This window comes from Patella vulgata, chromosome 2, assembly GCF_932274485.2.
Source record: "Patella vulgata chromosome 2, xgPatVulg1.2, whole genome shotgun sequence".
NCBI lineage: Eukaryota > Metazoa > Mollusca > Gastropoda > Patellidae > Patella > Patella vulgata.
Genome location: NC_065880.2, coordinates 46,187,211 through 46,207,360, shown reverse-complemented (window position 1 = coordinate 46,207,360; position 20,150 = coordinate 46,187,211). Strand labels below are relative to the sequence as shown.

General features: G+C 32.9%; 2 protein-coding genes across 3 annotated transcripts in view; one reads left to right on the top strand and one right to left on the bottom strand.

Annotated features, from left to right (window-relative positions):
• The window catches only part of LOC126809606 (gastric triacylglycerol lipase), a 19,946-nt gene extending 14,756 nt beyond the window's left edge, over positions 1–5,190 (top strand). The window contains exons 7-10 of the mRNA XM_050534260.2: positions 785–856; positions 1,403–1,474; positions 2,362–2,448; positions 3,202–5,190. Coding sequence (XP_050390217.1) covers positions 785–856; positions 1,403–1,474; positions 2,362–2,448; positions 3,202–3,348 — 378 coding nt within the window. The 3' untranslated portion in view covers positions 3,349–5,190. The remainder of the gene's footprint in view (positions 1–784; positions 857–1,402; positions 1,475–2,361; positions 2,449–3,201) is intronic.
• Positions 5,191–20,150, bottom strand: LOC126809605 (kinesin-like protein KIF25). 2 transcript variants are annotated; one of them, XM_050534258.2, is made up of 14 exons: positions 19,955–20,150; positions 16,248–16,436; positions 15,539–15,677; positions 14,826–14,929; positions 12,789–12,877; positions 12,548–12,590; positions 12,340–12,392; positions 10,300–10,374; positions 9,301–9,450; positions 8,419–8,580; positions 7,659–7,831; positions 7,146–7,283; positions 6,292–6,447; positions 5,191–6,023 (listed from the first exon to the last, which is right to left on the bottom strand). In XM_050534258.2, exons 1-14 carry the CDS (start codon positions 20,021–20,023, stop codon positions 5,827–5,829), a joined length of 1,737 nt encoding a protein of 578 aa, XP_050390215.1. In that variant the 5' UTR covers positions 20,024–20,150; the 3' UTR covers positions 5,191–5,826. The 2 variants fall into 2 exon arrangements, with proteins under 2 accessions (XP_050390215.1, XP_050390216.1); XM_050534259.2 differs by lacking the exons at positions 15,539–15,677; positions 19,955–20,150 and having other exon boundaries at positions 5,197–6,023; positions 16,248–16,376.

The following is a 20,150-nucleotide window of genomic DNA, read 5'->3' as shown; positions in this document are numbered from 1 at the left end:
GCTTTCAGGATGTCATTGCCAGAATCTGAAATAGGAATTGTCAGTTGCAATGAATAGAAACACAACTAATAAAGGTTAAATTTTACACACAAAATAAACAAAGTTAACCGATTTACTAAAAATGCATCTTCAATAGAAGGCTTGATCTTGCTTTAACTATGTACATCTTATCAAGGCCTTTATGTAATACCCTGCATATTTCGGCACTAATTTCGATTGGGTACAAGCCCAGCTTGAGAGCCTATCAGATTCCTCGATAGTCGCGAATACCAAGTCTCACGCTTTCAAGCTAAAATGTCTACCTGTGATAATCAAGTTGCAAAGTTCAAGGTTCATTCAATGTCAAGGTTTCCGTGGAGTTCACGATGTCACAACTTCTGATTGGACGCTACTGCTCACGTGTCTGCAGATAACATAGCTATAATTGTGAAGTAAACAAGCAACGTCCAGATGTTGTAAAACTCGCAGTCGTTGCTTCAGGAACATGCTAAAAATGTTGCTTTCTTAAGCTTGGGGATGCCATGTTGGATGCTGTCACTAATGCATTTCTTAAGCTTAGTGCTTCGACAGAGATACCTAGAAATTTTCTGAAAATAATCCAAATACCTGTCATCATTATCTATCTTGTGTTAGAATACAGACACAGATGAACAACCAAAACATGTGCAGAGATGATGTGCCAAACTTTTTTCATTTTAAAGTAATTTCAATATAAATTGAAATTATTAAAATAGAAATGTTTTGTGATTTATAAATGTTATTGTGTATTTTTTTTTTATATTAGTCACGTTTACCAGTATATATAAATCATACTCCAGCTGGTTGTTCTGTTCAAGATTTAATACATTATTTACAAGTAAGTGGCTTATTATCATACAATAATATACTCTAGGGCTAGTTGGGAGTCTTTTGCATTTACTGTAAATTAGTTAATTGTACTAGCACAAATATAAGGAAATTTTTTCTACAGTGTTATTGTGAGACCCTTATTATACTATAGTGCTCTCTTGGGAGCTATGATATTTCTGAGCTCATAGACCTCAATCTTCATTCTCTAGGGAATATTCAAGAATGGAATGGGATTAAGTTTTGTTAACACAACACCTTGGTCATTTTGAGACTGATAGTTTTCATTTCTATGAACAATTACCTTTTCGTCTACAGGTATTCTTGGAATTCCAGGTGCTACCCCTCAGTACCAGGTTTGAGAAAATCCTGAAACGTCTTAGTCCATGCTTGGAAATGCGAATGGAGCTTGTAATAAAACATTTGTATGGGAGGTGCCAGTAAGAAGTTATTGCTTGCATTTGATTAATTCTGAACAATGTACCAAGATTGTGTCATGAAATGTAATATACGTATCGGTTCAATTTGTATTCACAGAACTCTTGTATTTTTCTAGGGTTATAGAAGTGGTATCTTCCGTAAATATGATTATGGTTCAGCTGATCAGAATGAGAAACATTATGGACAGGTAATTAAAAGAAGTGAAACACAAAAATATAATCACCTCGTCTCGTCTGTTTGTCCATCCATCTGTGCACAATTGCTTTGCTCATTGAATCTTATTGATGTTCAAGAATTACTCTCCTTGATTTTGAAAACTCACAGCACTTCTAGGGTTAGAAATTTTATTGAATCTTTTTGAAATTATAATAATTATGTTGTTTAGTTCAAACGAAAAGATGATCATAATAGATTTCCAATACTTTTTGGTGCTGTTCTTCCCCTTGATTTACATACTAGTGTTAGGTCATTTTTTCCAATAACTCAGTGGACTATGCTGCAGGGGCTAAAATTATCATGGGATCTTTAATTATTTACAGCCAGGTAATGGAAAGACCCATATTGCTTTGCAACAATATCTAGTAATAATTTGGTTAACACTCTTGTTTGGATCTTAATATAAAGATTTGAACTATTGATGTTGAACATTATTAGAGAATATAATTGATATTATTGGGCAAAAATGGTACAAATAAAACATTTTTAGCTCCAGGCAAGCATAATAACCTTACCTGGCAACCTATGTTTATAAAAGATCATTACCATTTATTTCTTGAATATGGTCTTTCTAGAAAAACTTTTTTGTCAGTAGATTGCAGAGCCAGTATGATGATTACTTTAATATATAACTCCAGCTATTCTTCATTTTTTTTTATATCATACATCAAATATATGTGTGTGTTACTGACATTAACATGAAAAACGTTCCTTTAATTCCCCATGCCTTTATAGACTTAATCTCTCATGAGCTCATTAAGTTAAAATAAGGTGTTGGATTGTATAGTCTTAAATATCAAAGTTCGTTTCACTGTCAATTCTAATTACATCGCTTTTAATATTTGATCAATATTGCAGCCGACACCTCCACAGTATAATGTAAGTAGGATAACAGCTCCAGTAGCGTTATTTTATGGTGATAATGATTGGTTGGCTGATCTTAAGGTAAGCATTATGGGATATCAATAGCAATTAATCAATACAACTTATCAATATTGCAAAGATTTGAAGAAAGTCTTGGTTTTGTGCATTAGAAATCAAATAATCAATCTATTGATCCAGTTTCACCACAGACTGAATTACTGAGCATTAAATTGATTGTGCATTTACTGGTGTGAATACTTGGAATAAATTATTAATAATAATTAATGCATGGTGAATTCTATACTCATATATCATATTTTTACAGCTATTAATATTGTATAACTATTAATTCCTCATAGATGAAATTAATTGTTCAGTCTGAAATTCAAGAAAGTATTGTTTGATATTATTTGTTTGAAAATTTAAACCTGTGTTTAGTTATGACTGTTCAGGATTAACTGTCAAGTTGATTAAATTCTAAATAAGTGAGCTGAAAGTAGATTGATTTATGACACCTTAATGGCCCGTTCATTGTTCTATCAATTGGCTTATTCAAACTCAGAGAATATGCAAGAATTTTTAAGCAGCATTTAATAACTACAATGTATATGAGAATAACACATGAATTATATGGAATACAAGTGACTGAGAAGTTTATTTCTAGGGACGTTTCTGAACTTTGTATTCCATATTATTTTGTCATGAGAGAACACAGTTTATGCATGTTATTTATCCATTTAAAATTTATGAATATATTCTGTATGTTTATTTCTACTTTTGTCCCAAAACTTACTTTTGTCAACCAAATCCCTTTATAATATTCTATCTTTTCAGGATGTGGCTTTACTTATACCAAAGATTCAAAATTTGAAAGCAAAAATAGAAGTTCCTCAATGGAATCATCTGGATTTTATTTGGGGTGAAAATGCTGCTACCAAAGTTTATAATACTGTTATACAAATGATAAAAGATAATCCTTAGACACAACACGCTCCACTTTTAAAATATGTTAATATAATTGTATATATAAATATTAAACTGACGATCAAAAGAAGGTATAAGCAACTTATATTCGGATAGAGTAAAATACAAAATCTGTTCAGACATTGCAAACAACTTGTTCACAAAACTGTACTTTCCAAGAGATTTATGTTCCCTGATATGCCATGAAGAGTTGGCAATTGCTTAGTAAGAAACTGCACCAGTTAACAATGATAGTATCATAATCACCCTCGGTATCCCCAGAGATATCGTTCAGTTCTATTCCACCATACCCTGGGTTTTTACAAATTCAAATTATCTGCCCTTGATCGTAGGTCGATTCTACAAACCAATCAAAAAATAGTTTACATACCAGTCTTAGCATTATTGTTTACATTCACCACAATAATGTTAGTTACAATAAGATGCGAGTTACTTCTCTTTGTCAACTCAATTGGTCAATAAAAATAGCACCAGTATCAAAGGGTTTCTCCCTTTGTGAAGGGACCCAAGATACAGTGGAGTAGAACAGAACAATACCCCGGGGATAACTAGGATGTGTCATTATATGCCCAATCTCTTCCCTAAATTTTGTTTGATCAAATTCATTACCAGATAGATTGGTCCTAATATCACTTTGTCAGGCAACCAATAGGATTTCAAAGCAATCTTATGCAGTGACAGGGGGGTGGGGTTGGGGTGGATGGGCGATTGGTTAGCGCGTTGTATCATAAGGTCTGTCATTGAGTCAACTGGCATGGTTTTGATTGGAAGTGACCAGGAGTAGGGTTTTCTCCGTGTCCTTTGATTTCCTCTCACTGCTAAAGACCCATAGGCGCAAGTGAATTATTGAAATAAAATTGAACCATATGTTAGTTCCGAAATGACATAGTTTGTGTCAGTGGACTCTCTTTCTCATAGAGAGACAGAAAATGTTGCTAAATTCTTCTTGGGTGTGTAAACACAGGTCATCGTCCCAAAGACTTAATGTACAATCTTTGTGTCTAAATTCTTTTGATTGATTGGTTTTTTGTTAGCTTTAAAATATAAATTTTGTTTTTTTGTTAGCTTTAAAATATAAATTTAGAAACTCAGGATGGATACAAATTATAATATCGGTATTAGTAATCCTAATATAATGTCTAATTTGTCCATTTTTATGATTGTTTTCAATGTTTTAAAATATTGTTACATTATTTTTTTAATTGTTATAATAATAATTGTTTATAGATTTCAGATGTTTAATTGTTCACAATATGTACCAGTAGTAATCCAAATAAATAAAAACCTCAGTAAATTTACAAATGTTAGTAATAATCAAAATAGATTGATTTATAGATTCTGATTATTTTGTTCAACTGTAGTCATTATGTATATATTGTTTAACCTCTTGAAAGGGGAAGCAACTGTATCAATATATTATCAGAATACCCACATCTACATCCCGTGTAAGACAGTTTGGAAGGGTTAAAGATTCTGAAGCTTTTGAATGTGACTAAAGATTCTAATGCTGTTGAATAATAGTATGTGACTACATGTTAATAAAATATAGTCCTAGGTATATTGGTTACAAGGTTATTGTTAATATTGATAAATTTCCATAGACTATTGTTATCTGTGACATTCCATAGACATATAAAATCATTATTCATCAATCAAGCAGCATTGTGTTAGTTCAATGGTATCGATAATAAATTGATCACTCACATGATGGCTTCCTACAGAATGAAAAACAACAATGTTTATATTAGATTTATATTTGATAACTATTTATTACATATCTGTAAAATTTGATATATGTGTAAATACAGTATTATTATTGCAAATTGTATACATAAAAGAATAAATAATTTTTATCACAGAAAACAAAGATTAAATTGTGGACATTAGTTTATATATACAATGGATTAAAGATTCTTGCTACATAACAAAAGTTTATATCATAGTTCAATAAAACAAGAATACAATGTATGTGGGACAGGCAATTCTTTGGAAAAAAAAACAACCTACATCTACAGACAGGGATCAAGGTTTTTATTTAGCATTGGTTCATTACAGCTGTTGATTGTCATTTGCATTTTTGGGGGACAATATCTGAATCAATGCTTCAATTTAATTAAGAAAGCAAAACCCAATATCAATGGTAGTTAATCTGCAGGATTAGATTAAAAAAGGCCCATCAAAAGATTTTGCCTAACATGTTGCGCTGGTTTTTTATATCATCTGCAGAGGAGGCTGAAACTTGAGAGACTCTCAATTCATCATATCTTTGTAAATAAGGAAAGGAATTGATATTAGACATTCCACTTTCACACTATTGTAGTTTAGAAAAGATTCAAAATCAACCAAATGACGATCAGTGACTTTAATTTACTGACGGACCAAGGGTTTTATTAAGCACTGGTTTCATTAAATGCTGGCAGTTATTCAACAAAATGGGGGGCATTTAGCATATACACTGTTTTGTAAATGAAAGCATTATATTTTAGAAGAAGAAATTGCTGTAGCAGATTTTGGACGAGGCGAATTTTGATCGTATGTTGGTAAGCGTCGTTTAGCTGGACCTCTTTGAACTTGTCTTGCCCTTTGACCAAAGCCAAGACATTGTAAAGATTCTGATGTATATCTAGCTGCCGGAGACACACATAATAATACTAATAACTTGGAATCACCACCTGAAGTAAAATAATATTGGTGAAAATCACAGAATTTACATTAAAGATTTCTTGTTAGTAGTTTAAGCAGACTTTAAAATCTTTGCATTATTTGCAATATTGAGGAATATGATGATACATTTAACCAGGAAGAAATCCTTATATCATGTAATTAGATTTCTATGTCTGCAAACCATTTCTTTATGGTTTATGTCTGACTTTCTTTTCTTGCATATATCTATGAACAATCAGGTTTTATTTAGTGTGTTTAAATTTTGACAAATCTTACCTATAGAATCTTGTAAGAAGTGTGTTAATCTACTGTTTCTGTAAGGTATATGTGTTCTGTGTTCAGCCAAAGCTCCTAATACATCAGCTAAAGCTGACAAACTTTTATTGATATGTGAAGCTTCTCTTAATGCAGCTCCTTTAACACCAGACATACCTGAAACAAACATATTCATAAATATAACAAAACCAACACAACTTTGATCCTATCTGCAAGCTATATCTTGGAGTAAGACACCCTATCCTTGTATCTGGATCTAGCCAGATGTAATAGTTAATAAGGAGTTATGAACCACCTTATGATGTCATTAGTAAATTAATAGAATATTCATATATATTGCAAAAAATATACACTTCTATCCAACATTAATGTGTACAAACATAAACAGAATAAAGTATATGATGGGAAGCTTTCTTCACAACGCATACAAAGGATATGCTTTAGAAATTGTGTTTCCCTCATAATGAGAAAGTAAGAATCAACAGTAATTTGACCCTACTGAATGCCCTTATGTGTAAAATCATGACCTTGGTACATGATGTAGTTGATTTTTTCCGACAACTGATCTATTTATCATTACTCCCTTATTTAGTCTGTGTAACATAGTGCATGGTAAAATTAATATAGCACAAAAATTATGTAGTAGATTTATGAATGTTACAAACAAGAGATCTCACAGCAAGGGAGATAATTAAGAACCCTGGATGTTCTATGGCCTGGTGTTATCTAAACAAGCAACTTGAAAGTTGGATAAAAATTAATGTATAGTAAATATTCCTAATTAGCACATTATAATGTTGAATCAATGTGTCTTATTATGCTACTCTCTACATATGTTCTTCATAAGTTCTTACCAACACATTCACTACCAGCTAAATCTACAAGCTGTAATTTAGTTTTTATAACAGCTGTCTGATTGGTTGACTGATCACCTGACCATAGATTGGGTTGAGATTGAGGTCTACCACCTGTCTTTTTCACTGATTGCAAATCTGTTTTAAAAAAAAACTTGTATTAAATTGAGGTTTAAATTTATTATCTTCTAATACAAAAATTAAGATATGTCTCTCTAAAAGGGTTCACTTCCAGATTTGGTACTGAAATCGATCACTAAACAAGAAAGTGAAAGTTACCCAGGATATATATAAAATTGAACGCTAAATCTACTTTGAGGGGCGGGACATAAATAGTCAATTGAAATCCACTGCGGAGGCAAGCTTAAATTACTTGGCATATAATATATATAAAATCTAATGCCGACACCCTTCTGAGGAGCAGGGTATAACAGTTAAATTGTCCAAATAACAATAATGTCATACACATAAAAAGAGTTTATACCTAATTAGATTCATATACATGTGACTTACTATCATTGTCTGTTTTTGAAACAGTGAAGAATGAAGGTGCAACAGAGGTAACTGTTAACGTAACAATAAGATGTGAACGACTGGAATGATCATGAACAAGTGTAGCTGATTCACTTCTTGTTCTTAGTCCACGTTGTACCAGGCTCATAACATCATATACTGTAGATACTGGTCTGTAATATCAAAACATTCACATATGTGAGAAATTTAAAAATTAAACATACATTATGCAAGAGCTAAATCTGCCTATTGCAGGTCTTTTTTTAGGCCTGAAATGTTATATAAACTGTTAATTAAAATTAACTTATCCAAACCATAATCAATGTCATCTTATGTGTTGGATTTTCACTGGATTTGAATCCGATCTGCTGCTCAACGCTCATTTTTACGTAACAACATTATCTAATTTTTAACTTTTATAGCGTGAACAGTCAACTCTTTATCTAATCTACCATAATGCCTTCTTTAATACAGTCACAAACTGGTTATGCTTGTGTTACAATTTTACAAATTACACAATTTTACATTCACGCTATATAATATAGCCCATATTTACTGTACACTTTAGATATCAACACTGACAGTTATATCTGGTAATATACATATGGAAGGGGTAATAAATCTCATAAAACTACCATTGAAGCAGAGATTGTTGAAGAATTTGGGATCAATTAGGCTAATCAATTTCATCATATCTTATATTAAACTTGAAAGCCAAGGACAAGAATTATTAATCTGTATATTAAAGAATTTAACTTACTTTGATGTAATAGTAGGTAAATTAAGTAAACCATCTGAACCAGTAACTAACTCGTGTTTAGTAGTAGATGATTTACTTAATAAATCTTTAATATCATTATTATATATCTCTACAACTGATACTTCTATAGTATGACTACCAACTGGTTTCTCTTCTATTAATCTGTCAAATTCAATTTTGAAATTGACAAGATCATCATATCTATCATATAATATCCAACCCTACTTATTTGTAATATTTATGCATGAATGAAATTCGACAATGGTTATAACAATATTAACCACCTGAATGTTTTGCAGTCTATACACTGGATTCTTGTGACAGCTCTTGCCAGTTAGATGCCTGGATGGGAATAAGTGAAGATAACTGGCCACTTGTATTGTGAGCTCTACTTTATTAAACTTGTGAATTTCTGATAAATTAATTTAAAATTTCATTCATTGATTTTAAAACTCATTTTGATTTCATAAGTTATCACCATTCAGGACAAATCCTACAATGTACTAGTGCTAATAAAATTGCTTTCTTGGTTTATGTCCAATATTCCACGATGTGAGACCACTCCTACCAACACTTGTTGTCTGAATGTGACACATGGAAATGTATAGATAATGCAGTGGCAATAAAATCAGATGTTCAAATGGTGGGCACTGGGTACTTTAAAGCTACATATGATAAAATTAAAAATTATGTTTTCCAGTAAGGTGTTATCACACATTAAAAGATGTAGAATATAATAATAACATAGTACAATCACATTTTATGTACCTCATGCTTTACTTATGATTGGCATATCATCTCCATTGGATATAAGGTTTGTAAATGCTGTTCCTCCTTTATGACTTTGTTCATGCATAATGTGCACATTGCAGCTGAACGTACCTGAATAGTTCGCGTGTAGCTCTAGGTATTACACCTTCATCTGGATGCATTGTTTCACATGGATTATAATCATCATTGTTATGACTACCTAACATAGTATGTGTTTTACCACTACCTGTTTGACCATATGCCATTATACATACATTATACCTGAAAATATAATAATACATACAAATACCTGTAAAAACAATAATACATACAAATGCCTGTAAAAACAATAATACATACACTTTACCTGTAAATATAATAATACATACACTTTACCTGTAAATATAATAATACATATATGTTATACCTGTAAATACAATAATACATACATTATATCTGTATACAATAATACATACATTATACCTGTAAATATAATAATACATACATTATATCTGTAAATATTTAAATACACATTATACCTGTAAATACAATAATACATACATTATACATGTAAATACAATATATGTTATACCTGTAAATACAATAATACATACATTATACCTGTTATATACCAGTAAATAAAAGATATGATCACTGCTTTAAACCCTATATTTAAACCCAAAACAGCTTTCTTTTGGCTGTGGAAATGACAAAGATATGATCACTGCTTGGTCCTATATTTAAACCCAAAACAGCTTTCTTTTGACTGTGGAAATGACAAAGTGGATAAGAGCAAATTCTATATTAAATCCTACAAATATTAAATTACACACAAAACATTTTCTTCGAAAGCAGGTGATTTCCAAATTGTCTAGATTCTTTTCAATTGCTATGTTGAGGGATTTTGAAATTAGCCAAAACAGAAATTAGTTTCTTAATATTAAATTATAACACAAAGGTAGGAATATTGTATTCTTTCTATTATCTATGCATTTAAGTTCAAACCTTGAGAGAAGAATATCCTATCGCCACCACAATGTCCTGTAGTCTAAATTTTTTGACTAGATATGACAACTTTACTCATAACTAATTAATTAGGTTTTATTAGAAATTAAAACTGTTCGAACTTACCCATCTAATAAAGATGTTAACATAGGTTGAACTTCATCAAATACCACTGGTTGATCTTCTGTAGGGTTAAATACTCTGTTTAAATTAAACACAGCAAATAAATGTTATATAACATCGATCATGGCAATATGTTTGTGGAGATTAAAGATGGGAGGCTACTCTAAGTTATTCCTGTACTGATATTTCTTTATTTCATTGGATCATATGGATTTTAAGCAGTGGGAGGCAACCAGAGAAAACAAATGAGGATTATATTATAATCATTGCTAGGACTACCTAACATTATCTTACATCCTTTATGATTGTCAATTGCAAGCACACAACCATTGTAGTATTTGTAGGGTGACCCATGCATTGAATGTTTTCTCTACAGAAAGTTGAAACCGGCACGGCAAATGTGAACGCTTCAGTGGCTTGTCTCAAAGTGATTTCTGGCTAACCACGCAGTATGATAATACTCAGCACTAGAGTCTATGAGACTATAAATAGCCATCGCACGTGCAATTCTCTACACATCTATCAACTATTACAGCTGTAAAATATCTATTGTTGACGATTGTGAATAGCAGTAAAATTTAGCTTTTTGGTTATTACAGCACCTTTAGAAATTACGTTAGTTTTATTTTTTAAATTCCTTCATCATTAACTGTACCGTTAGGAGTGGCATCTTTTGGTTTACTACAAATAATATCTCTGAAACACTTTCGTTAGGCAAGAACATGATACTAGCAGTAGTTTCATTTTACTTTTAAAAGGTTCTTAAAACAATTGTTGAGTTGCCTAACGTGCGTGTTTCTAAATTCAATTTCTTGTTCCAGCTTTCTGTTATGTTTCGTAAAAAAGTAGTCTTGATTATCTCGGCCTGTCAATCAGACGTAGAATGGTCGGTAGACTGGTTAAGCGAGACTAATTTCAAAACAAGGGAACGTAACCTATTTTTTACTAACAAGTTCCCGTATGTTATGACCGACACACGTAACCATTTTCAGTGTATTATTTATAGATGGTTAAATGATCATAGCTTATTAAAGGGGCAATGCCGATAATATTTTGGAGAATAAAACTGCTTAATTTTGTGTTAAAATCCCTTAAAATCCTCTACCTTTGCTTAGCAACTAACTTAATATTTGTCATCCGTTTTCAAACAACTTAAACCCGCCAGTCTTCATCTGGAAATGGAGACCGGTGTCCAAACTGTATTATACGGTGTCTGGATAAAACCAGACTTTTATTTTATAAAAATAATGTGTAGGTGAAATTTACACTTCGTCATGAAGTACAGCATACGGGTCATTCACTGTATAGACCGCTAAAGAAACGGGAATTGATTAACAGGTCGCCCAACAAAAAAATTGACCGGAAATCTTAAAAGGGTTACGTGTCCGGATAAGCATTCTTAACTTTCATGTCCGACTCAATATTCTGAGCTAAAATTTTGAGACAAGGTAAATTTACCATTTCTCTATATTTGGGCGTTTAAATTTCATACGTACTCGGACTTTTATTTTTGAGACTCTGTTCCAATCGGGATAGTCCCTTTAAGTACAACATGACCGTTTATTGAGTGACTATAAATGTGCGAAACTGATTTAAGGCTTGGTATATATATAAATATTGTGGTGTAATTGTCGAGATATTTGGAGATATTTAATTATGATGGGGTACCCTAACCATTGTCATGTACTTCAATGGTTTAGATCACTTAGCAAGCAAAACCTCTGTAAGGATAAGCTTTCAATGGCCCTATGAATATTACAGCTAAAATCATATACAACCCAGTACCACTGCTCTTTCAATGGTGAATGACTGGTGCATTGTGGCATTTTTACATCACCTGCGCTACTTATTATATATAAATACTAACTTATTGTTCCCATGTAGGCTAAGTATTATAATTAATATGTCCTCAAATTCAGTGCCTGGATAACTATGTATACAAAACTATATCTGTATTGTTTAATGGTAAGTGATCATTGCGATTATAGGATCATTTATTGAATTGAATAGTGTACGTCCAATAAAAAATATACTATAATTTACCTTTCATACTCAAAAACTTTGTTATGTTTACTTGTTTTAACACAAATATTCTCCTGAAGATAAAAATAACAAAAATCTAGCATTAGTTTTACCTCAAAAAATATGATCACCATAATGAAACACAAAATGTTTACTGATTCTTCCATGTAGAAATACAAAACGATACATATCTCATTCAAATTTTATGATGTGGTAAATATTTACTTACATCATCGTAACAATGGGCTACAACTTCTGATTTAGATCCAGGTCTGAAAATAGTAAAGAATTATAATACATATTTTATTCTATCATCAACATTTTCTAATTAAACACTGTGACACTTCTAAATAACCAAATTGATCTAATACAAATTGATTAAAATAAATTTTCAAGTAAGAGCAAGAATACATTTCGTTTGTCATAAAGCCAATATGTTAGAAGCAGACTACAGTACTATATCAACTTACTTTCCAAGAGTAGCCAGGTCTTCAGTGCCACAATCAAATTCCATCAATGGTCGTAATCTACAGTGAACTCTTATATTACCTCTTAATTCCTGTAATATATAAAATTATAGGTATCATATAAAACCTAAGGATTGAATGATTAATCCAATCATTAATGTAGTGAACAAAGGTTACAAGGCAACCAAACCACACCCTCATCTGCAAATTTTGCAACAATGGCGAATAACTCTTGAAGTTATAATCAAAAATCATTTAAAATAAATACGACCCTTCCTTTCAGTAGATTATATAGACAACCAACCAGGAGTTGCCAGGCAAGATACGCCAACATTTTGAAAGAGATGGACAGAGAACATTTAAAAAAAAGCGATTTAGTGTACAATCAGGGGCCATAATTCAGGAAGTTATCGTCTGAAATTCGCGAATATCAAAATGGACTGAGATATTTGGGATATAAAGTTTCATCAAAATCGGATAAAAATTGTGACTCCTAGAGAGTCCACAACCTTGGTATTACATACTTTTACACTATTTGCGTACGAGGGGGGTGGGGGTGGGCCATTTTGTCTGGCAGTTTTGGTCCGATTTTCACGAAATTCGAACTCTACCATCATTAGGGTGTAACAGTGATATATTCAAAAATTGTTTTTAAATGAGATAAAAATTGTGACCTCAAGAGTATCAACAAGCTAAAAACATGAATTTTCGTACAATCAAGGGCCGTAATTCAGGAAGATACAATCCGATATGAGCGAATATCGAAATCGGGTGAAAATTGTGACCTCTAGAGAGTCCACAACTTTGATATACCATATTTTTACACTATTAGCGTACGAGGGGCGGCCATTTTGGCCGACAGTTTTGGTCCAAGATTTGACGAAATTCGAACTCGACCATCATTAGGGTGTAATGGTGATATATTCAAACGTTTTTTTTAAATCGAATAATAATTGTGACTTTCGACGTACCAGACTTAAAACGCGATTTTTCATACAACCAGGGGCCATAATTCAGGAAGTTACAATCCGATATGAGTGAATATCGAAAGGAACCAAGATCTTTGGGTTATAAACATGTATTTCAAGTCTCTTCAAAATCGGGTGAAAATTGTGACCTCTAGAGAGTCCACAACCTTGATATACCATATTTTTACATTATTAGCGTACGAGGGACGGCCATTTTGTCGGGCAGTTTTGGTCCGAGTTTTGATGAAATTCAAACTCAACCATCAATAGGGTGTAACGGTGATATATTCAAACGTTTTTTTAAATCCAATAATAATCGTGACCTCTAGAGGGACCACAAGCTTAAAATGCAATTTATCATACAATCAAGGGCCATAATTCAGGAAGTTACGATCTAATATGCGGAATATCGAAAGGAACCAAGATCTTTGAGTTATAACCATGTATTTTAAGTTTCATCAAAATCGTATGAAAATTTTGACCCCTAGACTGCCCACAATACCATATTTTTGCACTATTAGCAAACAAGGGACGACCGTTTTGTCCGGCAGTTATGGTCCGATTTTCATGAATTTCGAACTAAACCATCATTGTGGTGTAACGGTGATATATTCAAATTGTTTTTTTAAATTGGATAATAATTGTGACCTCTAGAGGGACCACAAGCTAAAAAATGCGATTTTTCGTACAATCAGGGGTCATAATTCAGGAAGTTACGATCTGATATGTGCAAATATCGAAAGGAACCAAGATCTTTTGGTTATAAACATGCATTTCAAGTTTCATCATAATCAGATGAAAATTGTGACCTCTAGACTGTCCACAAGCTAAAAGCGTGATTTATCGTACAATCAGGGGCCATAATCCATGAAGTTTCGATCCGATACATGCCAATATCGAAAGGAACCAAGATCTTTTGGAGATAAATCTATATTTCAAGTTTGGTCAAATTCAAATAAGAATTGTGACCTGTAAAGTGTCCACATACAAATTGTGGACGGACGTACGTCCGGACGGACAGGGGCGACGACAATATACATCCACATGAAAAATGATTTTGTTTGTTTATTACCATTAACAGATTATGAAGACCTTGTCTTCTCTTCTTTTCTTTATTATGTCGATCTGTGATATCTTTTAGTGCTGTTTGTAACTGTGACATTTCATTTTGTAATACTGAAATAATACGATAGGAATTATATATCAGTACATACAGCTATATAAAATTATATAAAATTAAAATTGTGGAGAAAACTGATCAGCAAACTTAACCAATAATATTTGCACCTATTCAATTCAGTATACAAATCATCTAATCTAATTGAAATATGGTCTAAATTTCTTTTTAATACTTTTATTATAGTTTTGATGGCCCCAACTCCATATACCCAGTACTTATGTTGATAACATTACAACTCAGAAAAGGTAATGTGTAATCATCCTTCTAGTTGTTAAAATAAGTATGAGATGTCTAGGAAGTTATTAGGAAGATGATGTAACATACACAGTTTAATGATCAATTGCTACTCGTAACAATTTGCTTAACTCTCTATAACATGTAACAGCTAAATCAAAGGAATGATTCTAATTAGACTTACTCCTCACTGGACAGAAATCAATAGCATGATTTCTAAAACTGTCGTCAGTAAAAATGATTGTGTTCTCAATATAATTATGTATTCAGATGATGTTAGCCCCCATCAACTCAGAAGACACGAACATCTGTTATCAGGTACATTACCTTAATTTTATGACAGAATATAAAACATAACTATGCTAGGGTACCTGTTAGACTAGATGATTGTGACTGATGTAATGTTTTATGATGTTGAACTAGGGAACTAGCTTGAAGTAAATGATGTTCAAATTGTTGTGGTAGTTCAGCTGCAACTGATTGGACAGTTGATAAATCTTTTCGTAAATGCTGCAAATATATCATGTCATAAAATGGCGATTTCAAAAGTTAAAGACAAACTAAATGGTATCACAAATTATGACATTCTCACACAATAATAGAAGTGATGCAGTCCAGGTATGAGGACCTGAATAAAATAAGCCAGTGATAATCTACATGTATAACATTCGATATATCATTCATTTTGATCTAAACAACTTTGATTTTCTTTTTAACTTATTTCAGTATTCCAATCAGTCTGAAGAGTTCAATACGAACGAAACTAGTCACTGATCAGTGATACACGGGATAACCAGGTCTTCAAGCCATTCTTTATCTCCTATATTATCTCATTCTCTGCTTACGATCTAATTATGGCTAATTTTGTTGATCAAATCGGTCGGTCGTGATGCCCCTTTTTGCCTCGAAAACAACCATGTGCTTTGAAATAGTTAACCCAATGTAACTATCTCACATATGCGTGAATTTTGTTGGGTACTGCCTATTAACTGGATTACCAAAGATATGTGCATAAGTCAAACATTTAGGCCCTTGAATTACAAACATGTGCAGGTATGTTCAAATATAAATTGTACATACATCAATTTCATGTTTGAATTTCTGAGCTTTCGATGACACCTGACTCCTAAACATCTTTTCTTCACTGTATTTATGTTTGACTGTTGACAATTCTTCTCTGGAACTCTGTAATTCACTCCTTAACTGTGCTAATTTCAAGTATAACATTCCATTCTCTGTCTCTAAGCCAGCTATTCTCTCATCCTTATTCTGAAATAGAATTAAGAAATTATAAATGTGAATGATTTTGAAAGCAAACCAATAAAAAGCTTAAAACTAAGGGTCCTGATGAAGTGAGCTTTAATGAACATCTACATTGAAATTCAAAACAATCTTGGGTTGTCTTATGCCTCATTAAAGAAGCATTGTTTCTCTCAATAAGGACACATTATCTTATAAAATCAAGTTTAAAATAATTCTAGACACACTCAATTATCGAAAATTCAAACATGTTAAACGTCAAGAAAACAGAAAGAACAGGGTTGAACGTCCTACTTGTCTGCATCTACTGGGCCAGTGATTCTCAACCAGTGTGCCGCAAATTCTTCCTAAGTGTGCCACGAAATTTTGGACGGCACACTAAGAAAATGCGAAAAACCATGTGATCCCAATTGAATATTCACTGGTGTCTGTCTACTGATAAGTTCATAGCTGTGTTTTTCTTTATTTAGTATGAGTCATTCTGTGTCTATACTAGTCTGTGTCTACGGATGTATGTTGTCTATGACTTGCCATGATTTTATTTTGCAAAATTTAAATATTTTTCATATATATTTAGCCAGGTGTGCCGCTATTTTTTCATGTGTTGCACGGTGTGCCGTTGGCAAAAAAAGGTTGAGAACCACTGAATTGGCTATACTATAAAATTATTTTCGAATTCCTTTATTAAAAACACACCGTGTTTATGTTCATGAAATGAAGAAACCTAGAATTACATTCAGAGTTATTATCCTTGATCACTTTTTAAAATCAGGTGGATTTGAAATTAACACATGTTTATCATTGTATTACCGGTATATGTTTTGTATAATAAATGTTAGCATCTTGAAAAATTAGTAGCCAATCAAATGTTTAATCGCTAGATTCTTGGTTCAGAGTGGATCAAAATGACTGAAACTGTCAGCAAATTCCCTTTACATTATCTAGTTTTTAACTATTATAGTGAGAACTGCCGGCTCTTTATCTAATGTCCAATAATGTATCCTTAAACTAGCACTTTGGAATGCAAGATCTGCTAGAAATAAAACCATAGCAATATTAGATGAAATTGTTGAAAATGAACTTGACATCGACGTCATTGTGTTGATCACTGAATCATGGTTAAAGAAGACTGGGGATGACTCAAAACTGATTGAATTAACCCCAAATGGTTACACCTCAAAAAGCTTTCCTAGATTACATGGTACTGGTGGTGGCATTGTCATCATTTACAGAAGCTATATTAAACCTGTAGTGGTTGCATCACAACTTGAGGTGTTCACATCTTTTGAATCTGTAGAATTTCTAGTAACCCATGTCTCAGACTCTAAGATTTGTTGGTGTTTATAGATCTCCATCATGTTCCATGTCTGACTTTTATCAAGAATTTTCCCAGTTATTAGGAATTGTTTGTGTTAAACGTGGTCAGCTCATTCTCCTTGGAGACTTTAATGTTCATTTTGATTACCAGGACAAACCTTAAGTGAAAAAGATAGTGAATTTATTATCTATTCATAATCTCACTCAACTTGTTGAAAGTTGTACACATAAAAGTGGACATATTCTTGATTGGATTGTAACTCGTTCTTTTGAGAAAACAGTAAAATCTTGTGATGTAGTAGACAATCAGATGTCCGGTCATTTCTAGATATTTTCATCTCTTGATTTTGAAAGACCTATAGAAGCACCCCAACTTGTCACCTGTAGGAATATCAAAGGAATATCTGTCTTAGATTTTAATAAAGATCTGACAGAATCCGAACTGCTGAAAAATCCTCCTGAAGACTTGGATCAACTTACAGATCCATTCTTTACAATGCTGACCAAACTGATGGATATAATACATGCCCCAAAGGTCTCGAAGTGTGTCAGAATTAAGCCTAGATCGCCAAGGTATTCTGAGGCCATCTCCCTAGCAAAAAATGTGCGAAGGAAAGCACAGAGACATTGGTGAAAATCTCATTTAGAGATCCTTCGACAAATCGTAAACGACCTTAAGATGTGTGTCGATAAGGGACATGTTTCACTGCTGATATTGTCAGATCTTTCTGCAGCTTTCGACACAATAGACCACCAAATACTGTTTTCCATCTTCTGAAAGACTTTGGTATTAATGACGCTGTTTTGGAATGGTTTATATCTTATCTGTCATCCCGCAATCAATCTGTGATTGTCAACTCGGACAAATCAGAATGTGTTCCCCTAGTGTGCGGTGTTCCTCAAGGTTCTGTTTTAGGACCTGGTTTATTTACCATGTATACAAAGCAGCTTGGAGATGTTCTAAATCAAAATTCTGTATTTCACCATCTTTATGCTGACAATACCCAACTTTAAGATTCGTTTACTCCTGGATTAGATCAAACATAGGTGCTCACAAAAATGGCTAACAGTATCGGACAAATTAAAACCTTGATGAATTTAAATCGCTTGAAATTAAATGCAGATAAAACCAAGTTACCCTTTTTGGCTCCAAAGCTTGATTATTGGACCTGTCAAATTTAAAATTTGACATTTAATATTTGACATGGGATATAAGGAATTTCCATCAACATCAGTGATTTAAAATTTAGGCATATTATGATCTGTGTAGAAAATGCTACTGCCATCTGAAGTACATCAGTTCCATCCGCCCTGTTCTCACACAACATTCAGCTTCAGCTCTAGCACGATCATTAATTCTATCGCGACTAGACTATTGTAATAGTCTTCTCACCAGCCTACCCCCAAATCAACTAAATCGCCACTAAGCGAATCCAAAATCACACAAGATCTCCACATCATTGTCACATAACCCCAGTTCTCCAAATCCTTCATTGGTTACCAGTCAGTGCCCGGATAGGCTTTAAAGTACTCTGCCTTATATATCAGTGCGTCAGTGGAGAGGCTCCTGATTACCTCTGCAAATAAATTCAACAGTATATTCCAAAAAGATAGTAGCGTTCAAACAATTACAATCTCAATCAGCTAGTGGTACCAAAGTGGAAACTTGCTACCTTTGGACAAGAGCATTTGCTGTTGCTGCCGCTGAAAGATGGAATTCACTACCAGTTGAACTCGTTTTGTGACTTCCTTGTCAATCTTCAAATCTCGATAAAAGACTCATCTTTTCAAAATTCACTACAGAAATTGACCAAAAAAAATATTAGACCAAAGACTTTTAAGTAGGGGTCATTTGGGAAGAAACTGGAGGACTCGGAGAAAATCCACGAGGTTGGGCAGGCCATCCTTCTCCTTGTCATGTACAAGCAGGGAATTGAAACTATGCCACTTCACTCAACAAATGACAGAGACCTTGTGATTGTACATGCATGTGTTAAACCATTCACTGATTCAGCCACCCCCACCAGCAAAATAAATGTGATAATCCTTGTTAACTCCTCAGACGACAATCTATCTTTATATTCTTTCAGATGGCAAGATCGAGTTTTGTTTTACTAAAAGTGAATTTACTCTGCATTTTTTTTTAAATTAGGACTAGGCCTATAACTATAATATTTTTATTTTAAAGTTTTATAAACAAATAAACTTACCCTCAGTTGTCTTTCACATTCTCTGACCTTGTCAGAGAGAAAATGGCTTCTGTCAATTCCAAGCGGCATTTCAAATATCTTGTGCAGAATTTGAAATGAATAATTAGTCAACAAGAGATGAGAATGGATGATTAATTCAAAACATGTCCAAACAATTCATAAAACTGCGCCATTACCAAAACAAAGGAAGTAGTTG

Bases quoted from the DNA above. Each gene is read 5' to 3' on its own strand.
- LOC126809605 (XM_050534258.2), bottom strand. From the start codon at position 20,023: ATGCCGCTTGGAATTGACAGAAGCCATTTTCTCTCTGACAAGGTCAGA. The intron at 14,930-15,538 runs GTACCCTAGCAT...GTATTATTTCAG, and splicing joins ACAATCATCTAGTCTAACAG to TATTACAAAATGAAATGTCA. The intron at 8,581-9,300 runs GTACGTTCAGCT...TGAATTTGACAG, and splicing joins GCTACACGCGAACTATTCAG to ATTAATAGAAGAGAAACCAG.